The sequence below is a fragment of the Zeus faber genome, assembly GCF_960531495.2.
Source record: "Zeus faber genome assembly, chromosome: 16".
Classification (NCBI taxonomy): Eukaryota; Metazoa; Chordata; class Actinopteri; order Zeiformes; family Zeidae; genus Zeus; species Zeus faber.
In genome coordinates, this window is record NC_137202.1 from 13,695,727 (window position 1) to 13,713,780 (window position 18,054).

Sequence of the window (18,054 nt, forward strand, 5' to 3'; positions counted from 1 at the left end):
CACTAGCCAGTGACAGCCATGGGAGACCACACGCGTGTGCACGTGTGTTTGTGCGCGCTCATGTCTGCATGTCCTTGTGTGCAAACAGAGAGACAGCAATCTGCCTGAAACGTTGTCAACCCCCCTCACACTCACACTCACACACACAGCCACGAAGCCGGAGGGAGAGCAGGCCGGTGGAAAGGTGACACACTGATGCCCCCTGCTGGCCGTCTGGCGCACAGCAACAAGCCCAAGTATTGAGGTTACATGCGACACCAGACCGACAGTATGGTGACGCAACATACAGTGGCTCCGTCATACGCCTCCGTAGTAAACAAGACCCCTCGCAGTGTGCATGGCTGACATCATCCAAGTGCGCGCAGCGCCATCAGTCTGCGGCACGCGAATGTGGGTCATCTTTGTGAGCCGCGTGAATCATGCGAAGCTCTGCGGACATTAAGAGCATGGCGGAGAGAAAGGTCAGTTTGACGACATAACCCGGGATCGAGGAGCAGGTCGTAAGGCGTGGAGTATTGGTAAATTCCCCGACTAAATGGAAATGTCAGCTTGGTTCACAGCATTTGTTTTGTTTAATTTGCGCGCCGTACCTCTGGAAAAGCCCCAACGCTGGTGAGGATACATCAGCCCCCCTCAGGCTGTTCTCCTCCATCAAAACAGTGAGGACTCTCCATCTACAGGGCACAAGTCTTCTCCTCTCAGAATATAACAGCCCTATTATATAATGGATCACTGACTGTGTTTTCCATCTCCGGTGATGCTGCCTCGTTAAAACAAGCCAAACACACAGACAAAAAACAAACAAACAAAAAAAAGCTGCCTGCATTTCTCTCTCATAATATTCTGACTTGGTTGCGATCTTTTCAAATGTAATTTTGACCCTATGCTCGCATAAATTAATTGGTGTCGGACGGAATTAACATGAACTGGGTTTAAAAATACATATATTTCATACTCTCTCAAATGAATTGAAATATTTAACTTCTGTATTACACTAAATTTGATCAGTCTTATATCTCAATCTCACATCATATAATAAAGGGAAGTTACCAAGCCAATAATCAGTTTAGTGATGTATCATGTAAAAACTTGAACTCTGAACTCTGATATGGACGTATGTCTTTGCTCAGTAAAAAAGGTTTAATGGGTTGAACATTCCAAGCTATCTGAATGTCTGTGACATCTGCTCATGCCATGTCTGTTCAAGTGCAGGTGGTTTAGATATTTTATCGCGCAAGTAAACCCCGTGCATGAATCAGAAAACTGAAAAGTTTAGTTAATAGTTTGAGTCCTAAAAAAGTGATCAAAAATGTGATCACAAAATAAACCAATGTCCTGACGCAGGGGTCCCATCCCAGTAGGAGGTCTGGACCAGAATTTATGTGAAATCGATGTGCCATCAAACCAGACTTTAAAACAACCACAACCGAGTTGACGTGGCTGGCTTTCTCTCTGATTTAAACATTATGTGTTTATTCAATATTGGCTTCCTTTCTCATTGAGACTACGTCATGGAAGGTTTAGTGCTTAAATTTAAAGGTTTTTACAGTTTTAACATGCTTGCTTGAGTTTGGTTGACACTGTGGGGATCAAGGGATGTTGCTCCAGTCTCTCTTGTCTCCTCTCCGTTCCTCTTTGTCTAATCTTTACTGTTTCTGGCAGATGGGCGGCTGGCAGCCCAAAGTAGCTTAGCCCAGTGACGGGCTTCAGCCTGGGAAGCACACAGTGCTGCTTTGGACATGGCCGGCTGCGCTGTGTTATGTTCATTAGAGCCATGCTGTGTCAAGGCACACAGCATGGGCGCACATTTGGGTCAAAACAGCCGTAGATCTTTCATGTCATCCGAAAATATTATCTAGTCTAACTAGATAAGGGCTGTGCGGTAGGACAATATATATATCGTAAGACTATAGAGAAATGACTATCGTATATATGTTAGTGGTGTAACGGAACGTAGTTCATCTGTAGGGATTACCCCCCGCAGTTTGGCACGCATGTGAACCGCGGATCAATTGCAACTGAAGCCCGGGCCGCAGGAGCCGGAACTCAGCTGGAGCGCAGCTTGTGCGTGTTATAATTGAAAGAAGAAGTGCACTCAGATTCAATAAAATGATATATTTGACAATATGTCCACTTGATTTGACCATTTGAGAAAGAAAATTGTTTAAATCGAATCTCGGATGGTTTTCATTTAAGGCCATGGGCAAAAGTACCTTTTTTGTGTTCTACAAAATAAATGGAAAGCAAAGTTATATCTGTCAACGGATTGTTGGATTAGTCAAGAATCATAAAAAACTCATGGTTCGGATTGTATCACAGTTTTGAGTAACATCAGATAATTTTTCGGATCAGCAAAAAAAAATAAAAAAATTATAAATAAATAAAAAAGACAACTATATCTTTGCTTGCCATTTATTCTGTTAAACAATTAAAGCAAGGAACTTTTTCTGCATCAACCACCTGGAGCAAGGGACTAGCTGCCGGTTCGGACAACCCTCTACGGCGCATCTCTTATCCATACAGAGTTCCCTCTCTCAAACTTCCCTTTTCTCACAGTAGCGAGAGTCCTGTTCGGTGCAGGGGTGCTGGGAGAGGGCATCTGCATTTGATATGTCCCGGCCCTGTGTACCACCCTGAAGTCATATGCCTGCAGCTTTTCCAGCCACCGTGTGACTTGTCCCTCTGGTTCTCTGAACAGCATGAGCCACTGGAGTGCCGGGTGATATATTCTTACATTTTATTATATTTCTTCTTGAAAAATGCCATTTAGACCTTAGCCGTGTTTTATAATTAGGGGTGCGGTGCAGGGACATCAGACACAAGCGATTCACTCGTCCGCCAGCTGCACTGCAGCATGGAGCTGGAGGGAGAGAGCAGACCGGAGAGGTAGAACGGGCAGACAACGTTCCTTCTCGGGAGGCAGAGAGTGTAGGACAGGTTGAAAATGATCACACTGATTTAATAACATTGGATTCGGGTTATTGTGTACGGGGATGAGGGATCTGTCCCCTCTCAATCAGCGGAGGAAAGAGTCCGTGAGGCGGGGAGACGAGGCGCGAAGTGCTGGTCTAAAAATGTATTGTGTTGCCTAGTCTCGCGTGATATTAGACGCCTCTTGCACAAGCATTCTGTAATTGTGGCAGACCAAGGGGCGTGGTTAAGCAGCGGCTGCAGACGGCATCATAGCTCCCTTTCTGGCGACCACCCAGCTACCTCTAGTCAGTGCCGTGTGGGCGCTGATTCGGCCGACTCGGAGGAAGGGAGCTTTCTTAATGTAATGTTTGTCAGTCTTGCAGAGGGGATCCACATACAGGGCTCGAGAGCCGACCAGGAGACAGATCGGAACGCCATTCCTCCTGCAGCCAAACTCATTATCCTTTATTATTTATACTTGTGGCCAGCGAGCATTTCTGTTCAACTTCATGATAAAAAAAAAACCTCTTCCCATGTTGGCAAACCACCACCAGAAAGACACTGTCTCCCTCCCTAAACAACTACCTGTGGGCAGACTCCCACAGTAATGTATCCGTAACAGTCATCTATGTGGGAACAGACTCCAAACCTAACTTTTCCGTAAAGGAGGCCAATGTGGGAATGACTACCTACTGCCTTTGCCAGATATTTTTTATACAGCAATGTTACAGGTCCATGTGGGAAAGGGGCTATAAATGTGGTGTTCATTTTCTGAAGATTATAGTATTTTAGTATCAGGAACTTTTGTTGTCCACGGACCTTATTTTCTGCAATAATCCAAAGGAAAAATTGTATTGGCTTTTGGTCGAGGGAACCAGGGCGATGCTAACTTCCTGGGTGGCCTACAAAAATATGTCATCCCTGCAGCACTCTCTAGTCCTTCTCTTAATGTTCTGATCGAAATGTCTAGTGATAGTGACAGAGCTAGGGGTTTGACATCACCCGAGGGTGCAGTTCGACTGGTGGCATTATCTATATGGAAAAAATCATAATGTATTGAAACTGATGACAACTATATTATAACCCCAAGTTAATAATGAGCATACTTTAATATGTTTAATGAGAGGACTTTGACTAGAAAAGGTCAAGACAGTATTTCTTGGAAAATTACAATCACCGCCAAATAACATTAGTGGGTCACTAAATACTATGTCTTATGTAAAGTGTTTTATATAATTTAAACAAATTGAAGTTAGCAAGCCAAAATTTACAGTTAACATTACAATTCTTTGAATATTGATGCATTGTGAATTCTAAAGCAGAAAAATACGCACGCGTGCCCTCCCCCAGGCCGGCCGCTAGCCACCGGGCTCGTTCGAGGCCGCTCATGGACAAACCACCACTGACACCAAGACATTAAGGCACCCACTCCAGCACTGAATCCATGGGCCAAACCTCAGAAGGCACACTGGATGATCAACCTTCATTGAAATAAATTGATCATGAGATATCATATTGGGGGTGGTGAGGAATGTGCCTTTTATACTTTTTGGAGCTTTGCACCTTTTACAGCTAATTGTAAATTTGAATTTAAGAACTTCGAAGACATTAATGCTATCAGTATTTAAGTTCGGACAAATCTGCAACCAGTTTACCTGCAAAGGTTCTTAGTACCATCCCTATGTGGAAATGTGAATTAACTTCCATCTCATCATAGGTTGCTGTACATGAATTGGCTTCTGACCTGGTGTCTCTAAACGGAACACAAGTTTAAATGCGTCCAACACAAGTTCAAGTTCATTGCTGGGTTGTTATAATGTGATAAGTTCATCTGATTGGATGGGAGGTGTCCAGGATTGGGGGTGGAAGCCTGAAGGGGAGGTGAGCACTCAGCGGCAGGGCTGGGTGCGAGTCTAAGGAGAGAAAGAGAGACTGAAAATACGGGCACGGCCATCCCAGGTTGTCATTTTCCGGACACCTCAACCCCGGGGTAGTTGCAAGCCTCGCAGCGGGCCATAAAGCCGGCTTCAAGCTTTCCACGGGGGTTCCGTCTGCATCTCCATTGTGTCTGTCTGATCGAGCCCGCCAGTATTATCAAACTGTGTGTTAAAAAAAAAAAAAATCTAAATCGCTGTGGTTTCCAATACCCTCAAGGGCAACACTGACACGTCTGGGACGCTTCACGATGAAGCCGGTGAAAAACCAGGCTCCGCACCGCACCCGTATGCTACAATGTTGTGAATCAAGATTTGTTTTTACAATTAATCATACAGCCCTACACACCATCACAAGGCTTAGCAGAAATTAGAAAATGTGCTTCAATCTGTGGGAGGAAAACAACTTAACTTTCCCTACATTAAACCATGTTCGTTCCTTAAGCTGTGTCATATACTGCGTAATCCAATAACACTTTCTTTAGGATGGCCCTCCTGCAGTGCACTTAAAGTGGATTACTGTTGTAGTATAATAACCCCAACCCAAGACACACACATACGATCCTTTCAAGTTCACACATTCTGTTTTCTACATTGTTTCGTTGTGATTTGATGGTTTTACTTTGGCATGCGTTCACATCTGCCCTAGGTCTGGTAACTAGCCGATTTTGCAGATAAGATCTTCAATCCTCGGCAAACGTTCTGACAGCTTTGGCCTTGGCCAGCGGCTCACCCTGTTCATTCAGAACTCATTCCTCATCAAGGATATCAGCGGGTTCTCAAAGGAAGTCACACAGCACTTAAAGTGGGCAAATGCTGGGCCTCTCCAAATGCAACTTGTTGATCTCCAATCAAATGTGGCCCTGAAAAAGCACTTTGGAGTAAATGACCCTGCCACTTTCTGGCTCCAAATAGTCTCAGAGACAGCGTTTCCCAGGGCTGAGGAAAGTAGCCCTGTACATATTACCATCTTCAGTTTCCACATACAGCTGTGAAGAAGCTTTCTCCACAATGAACATTATTAAAACCAAATATTGATCTAGGCTCACCAATGTGCATGAGAATGGCCCTGACACCATTCCAGCCCAGATTAAAAATCCTGGCAGGACAAGCAAAATCCGACTTTTCTCACTGAGAAAGTGGCGGAATGCGATATATATGAGAGAAAGAAAGAGAAAAGTGTTCAAAGTGTTAAATTGTTAGGATTGTTAATTTAAAATTTTTAGATAAGTTAGTATGTTAGATCGATAAAGACTTAACCAAAAAGAAGGGAAAGGTAAACTCAAGCTGCACTTTTTTAAATGAAGCACTTTTTTTTTTTTTTTTTTTAAGAGGCACATCTTTGAAAAGCTCTGTTATGTATTTTATTTTAAAATGCAGCCCTTATTTTATTTGAAATGAGAAGAATATTTATTTATTATAAGAGTAATTATTATTTATAATTCCTCCAGTTCAATGTGAAAACTGATAATAAATATTGTTGAAATATTATTGAATTGCACTTTATTAGATTTGACAGTCAGTTGCTGACTTCATACAAACTACCAGGCTACTTCAATATGGCACTGAATCATGACGCAATTTAGACATTATGATGTTCCGGATGTTGATGACACTGCAGAGACACTTTTACTGGTGTCTTTCCCTCACAATGCATTGTGGGATATGCTTGCCAGCCTAATGTGCTGTGTTTGCATACTAGGATATTTCACCAGATGTAGTATATCCTCGTAGTGTAGTGGAAAAGTTACAGAATGTACAGAATTAATCAAGAAAGGTACGCTCAAACCACTATTTCAATAGCCAAAACAATGTGTTGTGCTAAGCACATTCTGTAACTTTTCCACGACAGTAGTTTTCTCATACTATTTCATAGATTTGCGTACTAGCTCCAGACATGGGCAACAGTGCCATCATTAATATATATAAGTCAGTTACAATTTTTTTGTTATGATATGTGAAGAGACATGGTTTTAAATTGCTAGCCAATTGCAAGTTCTTTGTCACTGTATAAAATGTTATCTTACCTCTGATTGGGGAAGCATATATATATATACACACACACACACACACACACACACACACACACACACACACACACACACACACACACACACACACACACACACACACACACACACACATATATATATATACACACACACATACATATATATATACACACATACATACATATATATATACACATATATATATATATATTTGATTGCTGGGTACTCACTTTGATATTTAGCATTTCTGATAACTGAAAAGAACGCTGAAATTTCAGCTCCGATAATAGCAAAAAAAAATATTTTGAAGACATGGCTTTTATAAGAACATGCCTAGCCGGCAGAGTAGACTTTGGCCAAGTTGAATGTGTTTGATGAAGGTGCTGCCATCTTTGGCTTTTCCTAGACCTCAGTGACCTTGTTAGGGAACAGGATCAGCAGAGATGTTTGGACACCGTGCTGTGAACGAGATGTAGAATCCAAACAGATTAAGCTCTAATGGTATTATGGAGCGGGGATTCAGCTCTGGGTGCTTCCTATACAAAGTCCTTTTTGATGATAAAGTCACAGGGCAGATTGGTGGACTGTGATCAGAACAATAGAGAGTAATAAAGAGAAAAATATTACAATCAAATATTAAAGTTGTTTTGAGCAGAGGTACACAGGGTCAAATATTTGTTGTTTTCCACACACACACAAAACCACACCATTCACTCCTTACCCGTCTGTCTGAAGCAACCAATCTGAATTCTTGTGAGAGTTTTCCCAGGATGGATCTGTGTGTTTTTCTGAAGGGGTGAATAGTGCCCTGCAAGGTGGATATAATAGAACATTCTATATGATTGACAGAAATACCATTTGAACAGTCAACTGTAACAGAAAATGTAACACAATTTTATTTCACATGTCAATCAACACAATTTTGAAACGTAAAAACAAAAAAAGGTGTTTGACTGTTGATAATAACATCAATATACACACCAAAAAAGTTCAAAAAATAAAGATTACATTTTTTTTGGATGCAACAGAGGTGTGGGCAGTGCCAAAACATAGGCCTCTGTGAGGAGGAAGCAAAGCTCAACCAGCATCACCATCTAGTGGTAACTAATATAAAGCACTTGAACATGGCAAACGGCAAACTAGCTGGTGGAACTTCAGATCTTGTATTCGTGTTTATCTTACGATGATGGTTTAATTGTAGTGTTTATAGATGGATTGTTTCTTCCTCTGCTCTTCATATTCCCAGACCTTTTTGTCTAGTTCATCGACGTTCCATTTATTCGATCCAGTCAAACCGCAACCTTGTACCGCGAGGAGACTGGGAACTTTACGTCTTTCAGTTAAGTGAAAATTGTTGAGGTGGGGGTGAAGCACAACACTCAATCCTGGGTTCATGACATCGTGGATGACAAACGTCATAGGTGACTACTGACAGCAGCAGCGGTCTTGCTCTGTCGGTCTGTGTGCTGTCTCACAGCAGATAAAAAATTAAAATATATGGCGATATTTTTATATAAAATTAAAATATATGCTGGGGGGAAAAATAAATCCATAGACTGGGACATAAGGTTTGGCACTGATCCTTGTCTATGCAGCATTGCGTTGAGTCATGTATCTCAACACTTTCAGACTTTAATGATACAGCAAGGAATTCAAACAAAATTCACAACCGCTTGCAGTTCATGTTCCAAAACACAAAAAAAAAACAACAACGAGGTTGTCCCTCCACTACAGCTCGACAGCACGTTTAGAAATTTTAACTTTTGACAGAAGGTTCCGCCAAGGTGAATGGTATTAAACGCAGGCAGATAATGCTGTCTCATTGAAAAACAACATCAGGTTTCTCATTAAATAAATTGTGCCAACATGTGAATAAGGTAGCCACATAAAGTTTTGTTGAAAAGTTGAGTTAATGTCATGTAGCTTTCTTAAATACATTTTAGGCATAGATTCATTTTTTTACTATTTGATTAAAATTACTTAGTATTTTAGGTGTTTAAAAAAATGATACTGTTTTGGAACCAGAATCAAAGTCAAGAAATCTGTATCAGCAAATCTGTAGTGTTTATCAACAAGGAGGGTGAACTATTAACATGGGAATGGATTACAGGGGAGAAGGTGGGTTTGCTGTCACATACAGTATATTTCTTTGGATATAAAACTGGTTGGTGCTTATAATCTAAAATACTACAGAAAGCGGTGGGTAGAGGCCCGGGAGATATTGACAAAAACAAATATCACAATATTCCTTTGGACAAATACCTCAATAGACTCTGGATTTTGTGACCAAGCAGGTAGAGACATTGATTGGAAAAGCTAGAATAGTCTACGGATTTCAGGCACTTACACTTACCAAGATATATGTGTCACTTTCCTGCTTCTTCCTGTGCATGAGGACATCTGTAGAGAAAGAGTCAAAACAACATGGTGAAACAGGGCCAGGACCATGAGACATTCATTCTCTAGAAAGATAGATGGATAGATGCAGATTTGTCAGCTGCACATTCATGCTGCGAATCTCCCCTTCTATCACATCCCAAAGGTGCTCTATTAGATTCAGATCCGGTGACTGGGAAGGCCACTGAAGAAAAAACTCCCAACACCATCACGCCTCCACCAGCCTGGACTGTTGAAACAAGGCAGGTTGGGTCAAAGGATTCATGCTGTTGGCACTGAATTCTGACCCTACCATCTGTGTTCCTCAGTAGAAATCGAGATTCACAGGAGGAGGACGCGTGCTGTGGAGGAAGCATGCGGTGATCTCGCGAGAACACAGACGTGAGTACACATCCAAAACACGACGCAAATTCAAAGTGGGGGACCTCAAGGATTATATCGATTATTATTATGACGAGTATGTGAGGACGTGAGGACGAAGGCAGACTCAGCCACCAACACCGACAACCTACTCACTACCGCTGTTGAGGTTAATGTCTTGGATGAGATTGACAAGCTATGCTATGGATATGCTTGGTCCGCTTCTCCAAGACATTACCAAGATTAAAAACAGCCTTAATTTTAAGCACCGCACAGTCTGCGAGTTGCAAGAAGACAATGCAGATCTTAAAACCTCTGTGAGGCAATCAAAGAAACTATTCTGGATCTCTCATCTTTTCCGGCATTCCATAGAACAACACAGAGACCACAGAAAACATGGTGAAACACTTCCTACACACCACCCTGAAATCCCCGACAGACACCATGAAGCCGATCTCCTTCCACCGGGTTCACCGACTGGGACACCGCGTGGGGAACCTCACCAGGATGAACCCCAGCTAATGTCTACTGCAACAAACTCACCTCACGGCATCAGAGCACCTCAAACTCAAAGCAAAATGGTTTATCACATGTTTTTCTGCATCATATAAAAAAACCAAAAAGATTATTGGTGTTTCTATATTGATCACAAAGGTATCCCATATCAGAATAAACCCACAATATCACAGACACAGAAGGGCCATAATGATTAATAGAATTTTTAGAATAATCAAATTAACCCTAGATAATATTTACAGCCCCAGTGGGGACGACCAAAATTTTTCTCACAATATATTTTCAAAATTCTGAGAATTCTCTGACACAATTATAATACTGGGAGGGGACTTCAATAAAGTTCTGGATCCAAGTTTAGGCTGTTCACAAACCCGAGATAATGACAAGTCCTGGCGTTCGTCTGACATTATAAAACAATATTAGTGATCTTGCGATTGTTGGCGATCAAATAATCCACATAATAGAGAATACACTTATTACTCACCACCCCACAAAAGCTGCTCTAGAATTTACTTTTTTTTTTGGACAAGTATCTCGGTAATGTCCAAAATCACTAACACTGAAATCCACCCTATTGTAATCTCTGATCACAGGCCGATTAGTTTCAGCCTCATAAATGAAACCAACCCGAACCCTCCTGGCAAGTGGCGGTTAAACACCTCACCCCCTGACAGATAAAGAATTTAATCATTTATTTTCCAGAGAATGGAAATCCTTCATTGAACCAAACTACTATCCTGAAATATCACCATCTTTACTCTGGGAAACGGCAAAGGTGGTTCTGGGAGCTAGTATTATTTCATTCTCGGCTCAAAAGAAAAAGAAAGGACAAGAATGCCAAAATAAACTAAAAAGATAAAAGACTTGCACTCCCAACAAGCCCACTGAGCAAATCTGAAATGAGATCCAGACACTGAAATCTCAAGTTGATAACATCATCCATCAAAAGACACAATTCCTCATGCAACTAACAGGAGGGAATTACTTCGAGTTCAATGACAAATAAGGTGAATTTCTTGCCAGTTAATTGAAACTCAATAGAGAACAAAAACACAATTATTACAGCCATCAAAGATCCACAGGGTAGGGTAACACACACCCTGCAAGACATCAATACAATTTTCAGAGACTTATAATAAGCTATATCACTCAGATAATGAATCAAATCACAATCACAATCTATCATAACATTAACTCATTACTCCCTGATATTGACCTCCCTAAACTATCCACAGAGCAGGCTACCACATTAGATCAACCACTAACTCTAGAAGAAATCAGGAAAGCTCTCTACTCTATGCCCAAAAGTAATTCACCTGGATCAGATGGCTACCCAGTGGAATTCTATTAACACTTCTGGCCCCTTATATCCCCACTATTCATCAGAATGGTTACATAGATTAAGTCAACCTCCACCATGCCTCCATACATGAATACTGCTCATATAATTTTGGTTTTGCTCAAACCCCATAACTGGACATACCACTTTTCCACCCGCAACAAATTTGGCTTTGGAGAGTCACCCATGCAATGGATCAAAATCCTGTATAAGTAACCATCTGCTTCTGTCATTACCTGTCATCACTGTCATCACCATCACCAGCGTTTCACTCCAAAACTTGGCACAAAACAAGGATGTCAACTCTCCCCTTTACAATTCACCATCTTTACTGAACCCCTCATGGCGGCTATCCGTCAAAACAATAAAATCATTGACATACGAACAGGAAACTCTGTTCACAAAAACAGTTTATATGCAGACGACATTTTGTTATATTCACGGAACCAAATATCATCCCTACCGGAATCTTATATACATTTTCAACCATCCCAGACTATTTAATAAAGTTGACTAAAACCATGGTCTTACCACTTAGTGGGAAAGACTGAAATGCTTCCAAACGGGCAACATTGGATACCTTGGTATTGAGGTTCTGTGAGTTCCAAGCTTCACTCGAACGCATCATGACACATGGCATGGCGGCGCACAGCAGCTTCTCAGCAATCGGCAAGTGCCATATTTACTAAATGTACAGACTGCAGCTCCTGAGGACAGCGGGCCGGAGGCGCAAGACACACCGGCTCAGGGGAAAGAGGAAGCGACGTGCATGAAGACAAAAGAGGCAAGCGGGCCGGGCTTGCTAGCTAGGCTAAAGCCTGGCAACAGACCCACTCTTCCGATGCTCTTTCAGGTTAATGTCAGCTTGTTAGACAACAAGATGGACCTAATGCGACTCCGACTGAGCAGCTATAGAGAAATGCGGAACTACTGTGCGTTTCTCTTAACGGAAACATGGCTCAACAACACCTTGCCGGACTCAGCTTACCAGATTGACGGGCTACTCCTCCTCCGGGCCGACAGAAACCACCTGTCAGGGAAATCTCGTGGAGGGGGCCTCTGTATCTACATCAACAAAGGCTGGTGCACAAACTGTAGTCCGGTGAGCAGCCATTGTTCGGAATCAGTGGAAGATCTATCGCTGAAATGCCGGCCGTTTTACCTGCGCATGGAGTTTACAGCTGTGAATATTGTAGCTATTTACATCAGGAGCTACATGACCACATCCGTGTATCCGGAGGCTTTTTTCGTGGTAGCAGGGGACTTTAATCAGTCTAAACTGACGAACATTTTTCCACGCGTTCACCAGCACGTCTCCTTAGCAACCAGGGGAAACAACGTGCTGGACCATGTGTACACCAACAGATGGGAGGCGTACAGAGCGGTGCCCCACCCCCACCTGGGCTTCTCTGACCACATCTCCATCCTGCTGGTTCCTGTTCATCATCCTGTGCTCAAAGACAACAAGCTCACGCGGAAGACCATCACTGAGTGGCCCAGTGGAGCTGTCTCTACGCTCCAGGACTGTTTTGAGTGCACTGACTGGCAGGTATTCAGAGAAGCAGCAACTGGTGAGAGCAGGGTCGACCTGGAGGAATATGTGTCATCTGTTTGTGGATACATCAGCAAACGTATCGATGACGTCACCATCACCAGGAAAATAACCGTCTGTCCCAATCAGAAACCCTGGCTGAATGGAGAGGTGTGGTCTCTTCTGAAGGCACGGGATTCACCCTTTAGCTCTGGACATGCAGTGGCACGAAGGGCAGAGAGGAAGGAATTTGAGGCTGGCATCAAAAAGGCAAAGGCCAACTATCCCCTCAGGATACAGGGTTATTTTTCCACCCCAGACACCTGGAGCATGTGGAAGGGCATAAAGAGCATCACTGACTCAAAAGGGAGGGATGGACAATGCCCTCGGGATGCTTCTTTACTTGTGCTCTGAACACCTTCTATGCCCGCTTTAGTCATCCATCCCCTCCCACAGCACCAGGCTCTCACTCCCACCAGGTGAGCTGCCCGTCAGTGTGTCTGCTGTGGATGAGGGGGACGCTGCAGAGGATCAATACCCGCAAAGCAGCAGGTCCGGACAACATCCCGGGACGGGTTCTGAGAGACTGTGCTCAGGAACTCACAGGGGTGTTGACAGATATCGTTAACATCTCACTCTCTCAAGCTGTGGTGCCTGTTTGTCTCAAGACGTCGACTATCATTCCGGTGCCCAAAAACTCATCTGTGGGAAGCATGAATGACTATTGTCCGGTGGCCCTCACTCTCATAATCAAGAAATGCTTTGAGCGATTGGTTTTGACCCACATAAGGGACACAACAACGTGGAACCCCATCAGTATGCTTAAAGGAAGAACCGGTCTGTGTCTGACGCAATGTCAGCTGTTGTCCACTCTGCTCTTACCCACCTGGAGATCGGTGATTCCTATGTCAGGCTGCTCTTCCTGGACTTTGGTTCTGCTTTTAACACGATCATTCCACAGTAACCAAAACTGCTGCTGTTGGGCCTAGAACCATCTCTCTGCAACTGGGTCTTGGACTTCTTGACAAACAGGCCATAGTCTGTTAAGATCCATAGTGTCTCGTTTTCCACCATCACACTCAACACCAGCTCCCCGCAGGGGTGTGTCTTGAGCCCCCTGCTGTACACGCTCCTCACATATGATTGCTCTGCAAGGTACAGGAGCAATCATATAGTGCAAGTTTGCAGATGACACGGCTGTGGTTGGACTGATTTCCAACAATGATTAGTCTGTGTACAGGAAGGAGATGGAAGAAGTTGTGGACTGGTGCAGAGCAAACAACCTCTGCATCAATGTGGGGAAGACTAAGGCGATGGTTGTGGACTTTAGGAGGAGAGGCTAGCCAGCATCATAAAGACGGCCCACCAACACCTGTACTTTTTGAGGTGGCTGAAACTGGCCGGACTCAGCCCTGCTGTCCTGACCTCTTTTTACCAGTGTGTGGTGGAGAGTACACTGACATCCTCCATCACTATTTGTGATGGGAATTGCTCTGCAGCTGACAGGAAGCGCTGCAACGAGTGGTTTAATCTGCTCAAAGAATAACCAACAGCAGGCACCCTTCCTTAGAGGACATTTATGTCAGCAGGTGCAGAAGCAGAACATCATGTATCATGAAGGACCCCACTCACCCGGCACACAACTGTTCACCCCACTCCCCTCAGCTAGAAGGCAGTGCAGCCTCAAAGCCAGAACAACAATGCTAAAGTGCAGCTTCTTCCCAGAGGTTGTGAGGCTTATGAATTCCCAGACTCAAAGTCTGTCCACTGCACTTTTTAATGCTGCTACTGTATGCTGCTAGTTTTATGAACTTTTAAGTTGTTTTTTTTAAGCTATTACATTGCTAATGTTATTTATTCTGTACGCTTCTGTACCTGGGTAAAGAATTTCATTCCTTCATGTTTCCAACATGTTTGAATGACTGGACATAATTAACACTGTTTAGTGGAGTGGTGATTAGTCGTTTATAGACCAAAACATGTTAAAATAGTTCTCCAAAGAGAGGGATTGGTGGCGACTCTGTGTTACAAAAAAAAACTGTGCTCTTGTCATCTCACAGGCCGTCCACAGGACAGAGTTATTGCAGCAGTTCTTGATGATTAAAGAATGAGTGAAGAGTTGCATTGCAGGTTGAGAACTTGAACTCCACTTGTAGACTAACTCTGTCCTAGATGCAATGGGATACAAATATAGTGTTGAATGCCCAGCATGCTGACAGTTAAAAAAAAAAAAAAAAAAGAAATTACTAGGGACTACCAGGCTACATTTTTTCCAGTCTTCAACTGTCTGATTTCGGCAGCTTTATGTTCTTGACTGACAGAAGTGCAACCAGACGTGGTCTTTTGCTGTTGCAGCCCATCCGTCTCAAGGTTCCACGTGTTGTGCATGCTGAGATGTTTTTTCCGCTAACCGCTATTGTATAGAGTGGTCATACGAACACCTTTCTGTCAGCTCTAACCAGTCCCCTCCCTGTTGACCTCTCTCATCAACAAGGCGTTTCCATCTGTAGAACTGCCACTCACTGGATGCTTTTTCACACTGTTCTGAGTAAATTCTAGAGACTGTTGTGCGTGAAAATCGCAAGAGATCAGCAGTTGAAGAAACACCCAAAGAAGCCCCTGGCATCAACAATCACGCCACGGTCGAAAACACTGAGCTCACATTTTTTCCCCCATTCTGATGTTTGACGTAAACATTAACTGAAGCTGCTGACCTGTATCTGCAAGATTTTGTGGATTGCAACCACAATTGGCCGATTACATAAACTCATGAATAAGCAGATGTACAGGCATTCCTAATGATTGTTTTTGTTATTTTCTGATCAGATCAAAATATTAATTTAATATCAGTCAACTGTTTAAACTTAAATACATTTAACCAATTTAAATAACCAATAATTTAGGAGCTGCCATGTTATGCACACATTACATTTTATATTTAGTTTTGCAAACGTCAGTGTCATGTTTGATAGAGGTGTATTGTTTATTTTGAATGTTTAGCTTCATTGTACTTATCCATGGCCTTTTAAATTGTTACTTCGTTTTTTAGGTTTATTGCAAATTCATTATGCATTTAGGTTTATTACATATTGATATTTTTCTACATTTGACATTGTTATTACTCTCTTATTTCTGCCCATTGATATACCGCGATTTCACTCCGCCACCGGGGATGAGTGAGTATCAAGTGATCTGTTACCTGTCGAACAAATTGCAAGGTCGCAAGCTAGCCGCTAGGTCGCTACCACAACAAACCTGAGTCGCCGTAGTTGATAACATCCACCGACACCATGTCGGGTTTATCGAGCGGCCCGACCTTCCTCTCGGTGACTCCGGACGGCACCACGTCCGGCTTGGGGCCGAACTTCCTCGGATAAAAGTCCCCGGCATTGTGGTACGACAGCCCCGACGATGAAGACGTGGACATCGTACCGTCCATCGCCATTTTGGGCTCCGCTGCTTCGCCTTCTACTACCACTTCCGGCACACCGGGCACCGGTGCGCGTTACTGCGCCCTGTCGGTCGAGAGGGAAAAACACACTCCAGGTGATCACCGTCCGGATCCAGTCGTGGGACGAAAAGTTCAGGAAAAGGTTTGGCAGTTCTTAAAGGGAAGAGGAGATACTTCCAGGTGCGCCATTTCTTTAAATGGTTGTTCCCTACCACACATGCAGCATTGCACATACTGCATCCTGATTGCATATCGTTGCACATTATTGCATTGAACACTATATAAACCTGCTGTGTTGCATACTGTACAGACATATTCATGTTCATATACGTACATATATTTTGCCCATATTTGTTTCTATTTTTGCTTTCTTGATTCATATACTGTATTGTAATTTTTTGTAACAGATTTTTCTGATATATGTAATTTTTTTCTTTGCGCAACCCTTGGTGTCTGCCCTGGTACGACTGCGTGTGACAAATCACAAACCTTATATTTTCCTGAAGCCTGAATCTGTGTCCGGACTCCAACACACACACACACACACACACACACAGACACACACACACACACACACACACACACACACACACACACATATGCACGTATGCCAGCATGCATGCACTTACACACACACGCATACTCGCGCACACACACACACACACAAACATACACACACACACACACTCACGTGCAAGTTTTTTTATTTGGGCCTCCCTCATCCTGAAATTCAAGTTTGACATTATCACAGAGATTGTTGTACAGAAACAGTGGAATGACCATGACGGGGATGAGTTTGCTTATGGAAGGATATGCGGTGGCGCCTTATGGGATGGAAAAGTTAGAACGATTCTAAGGGCCTGTGACTAACGGGGGTCCTAAAACATTAGTAGTAGAACAATGTGGTGCACACTTTTTCTTTTAATTATTAGAACGCACATGCTGCAAGCTCCAGCAGTCCCGCCTCCCCCACCAATATCCAGCATGTGAGTAAGGGAAATATTTAATAACAACATAAAAGCATGCGCCCCGTGTGTCCTGTGCCATGCCACCACCCGCCTACCCCACCCTCCCCGTCTGATATCTTTTCACGGGCGTATTCCGGCGGAAGGGCCAAGTGTAAGTGTATTGATGTGAGGCCGCTCTCTGTGATGGGGAGACGGGCCCTTTCATGCCACGGGCCCCAGTTCAGCTGCACCACCTGTGTCTTCCCCATATCCCTGTTCAACGACCCCAGCGTGACTAGAGAAATTGCTGTTGATTTTTATTGTCTATGGCAGCAAGAAATACCCTAACCCTGTGAGCATGTGTAACTCTTACACTGTGCAGCTAGTGCACCCAGCATCACCCATTCCAGAGGTCACAGTGCTCATATGTGGTCCATTGGAAACTTCCCATCTATACTGACTTAATCCGTGGGCCAGACATTCAAAGCGGAAGGTGTGGCAGAGGGCTCAACGTGGAAGCCAAGTTCAAAACAAAGCAAACATGTATCTTTAGATTAGGACCAAGCTAAAACATATCGTTGGAATGAAGTTTCCTGCAGGTGTAATCATAGATAAATGCATTAATTTGGCCAGATTTTCTTCCTAATATTACAA

General features: G+C 43.3%; 1 protein-coding gene across 1 annotated transcript in view; it reads right to left on the bottom strand.

Annotated features, from left to right (window-relative positions):
* slc30a6 (solute carrier family 30 member 6) overlaps positions 1 to 16,447 on the bottom strand; it is a gene marked incomplete at its 5' end in the record, with an annotated part of 60,312 nt that extends 43,865 nt beyond the window's left edge. Inside the window, 3 exons of the mRNA XM_080016838.1 lie at positions 7,581 to 7,667; positions 9,213 to 9,259; positions 16,258 to 16,447. Of these exons, the coding sequence (XP_079872964.1) occupies positions 7,581 to 7,667; positions 9,213 to 9,259; positions 16,258 to 16,447 (324 nt within the window). The remainder of the gene's footprint in view (positions 1 to 7,580; positions 7,668 to 9,212; positions 9,260 to 16,257) is intronic.
* Between the last annotated feature and the right edge of the window lie 1,607 nt (positions 16,448 to 18,054).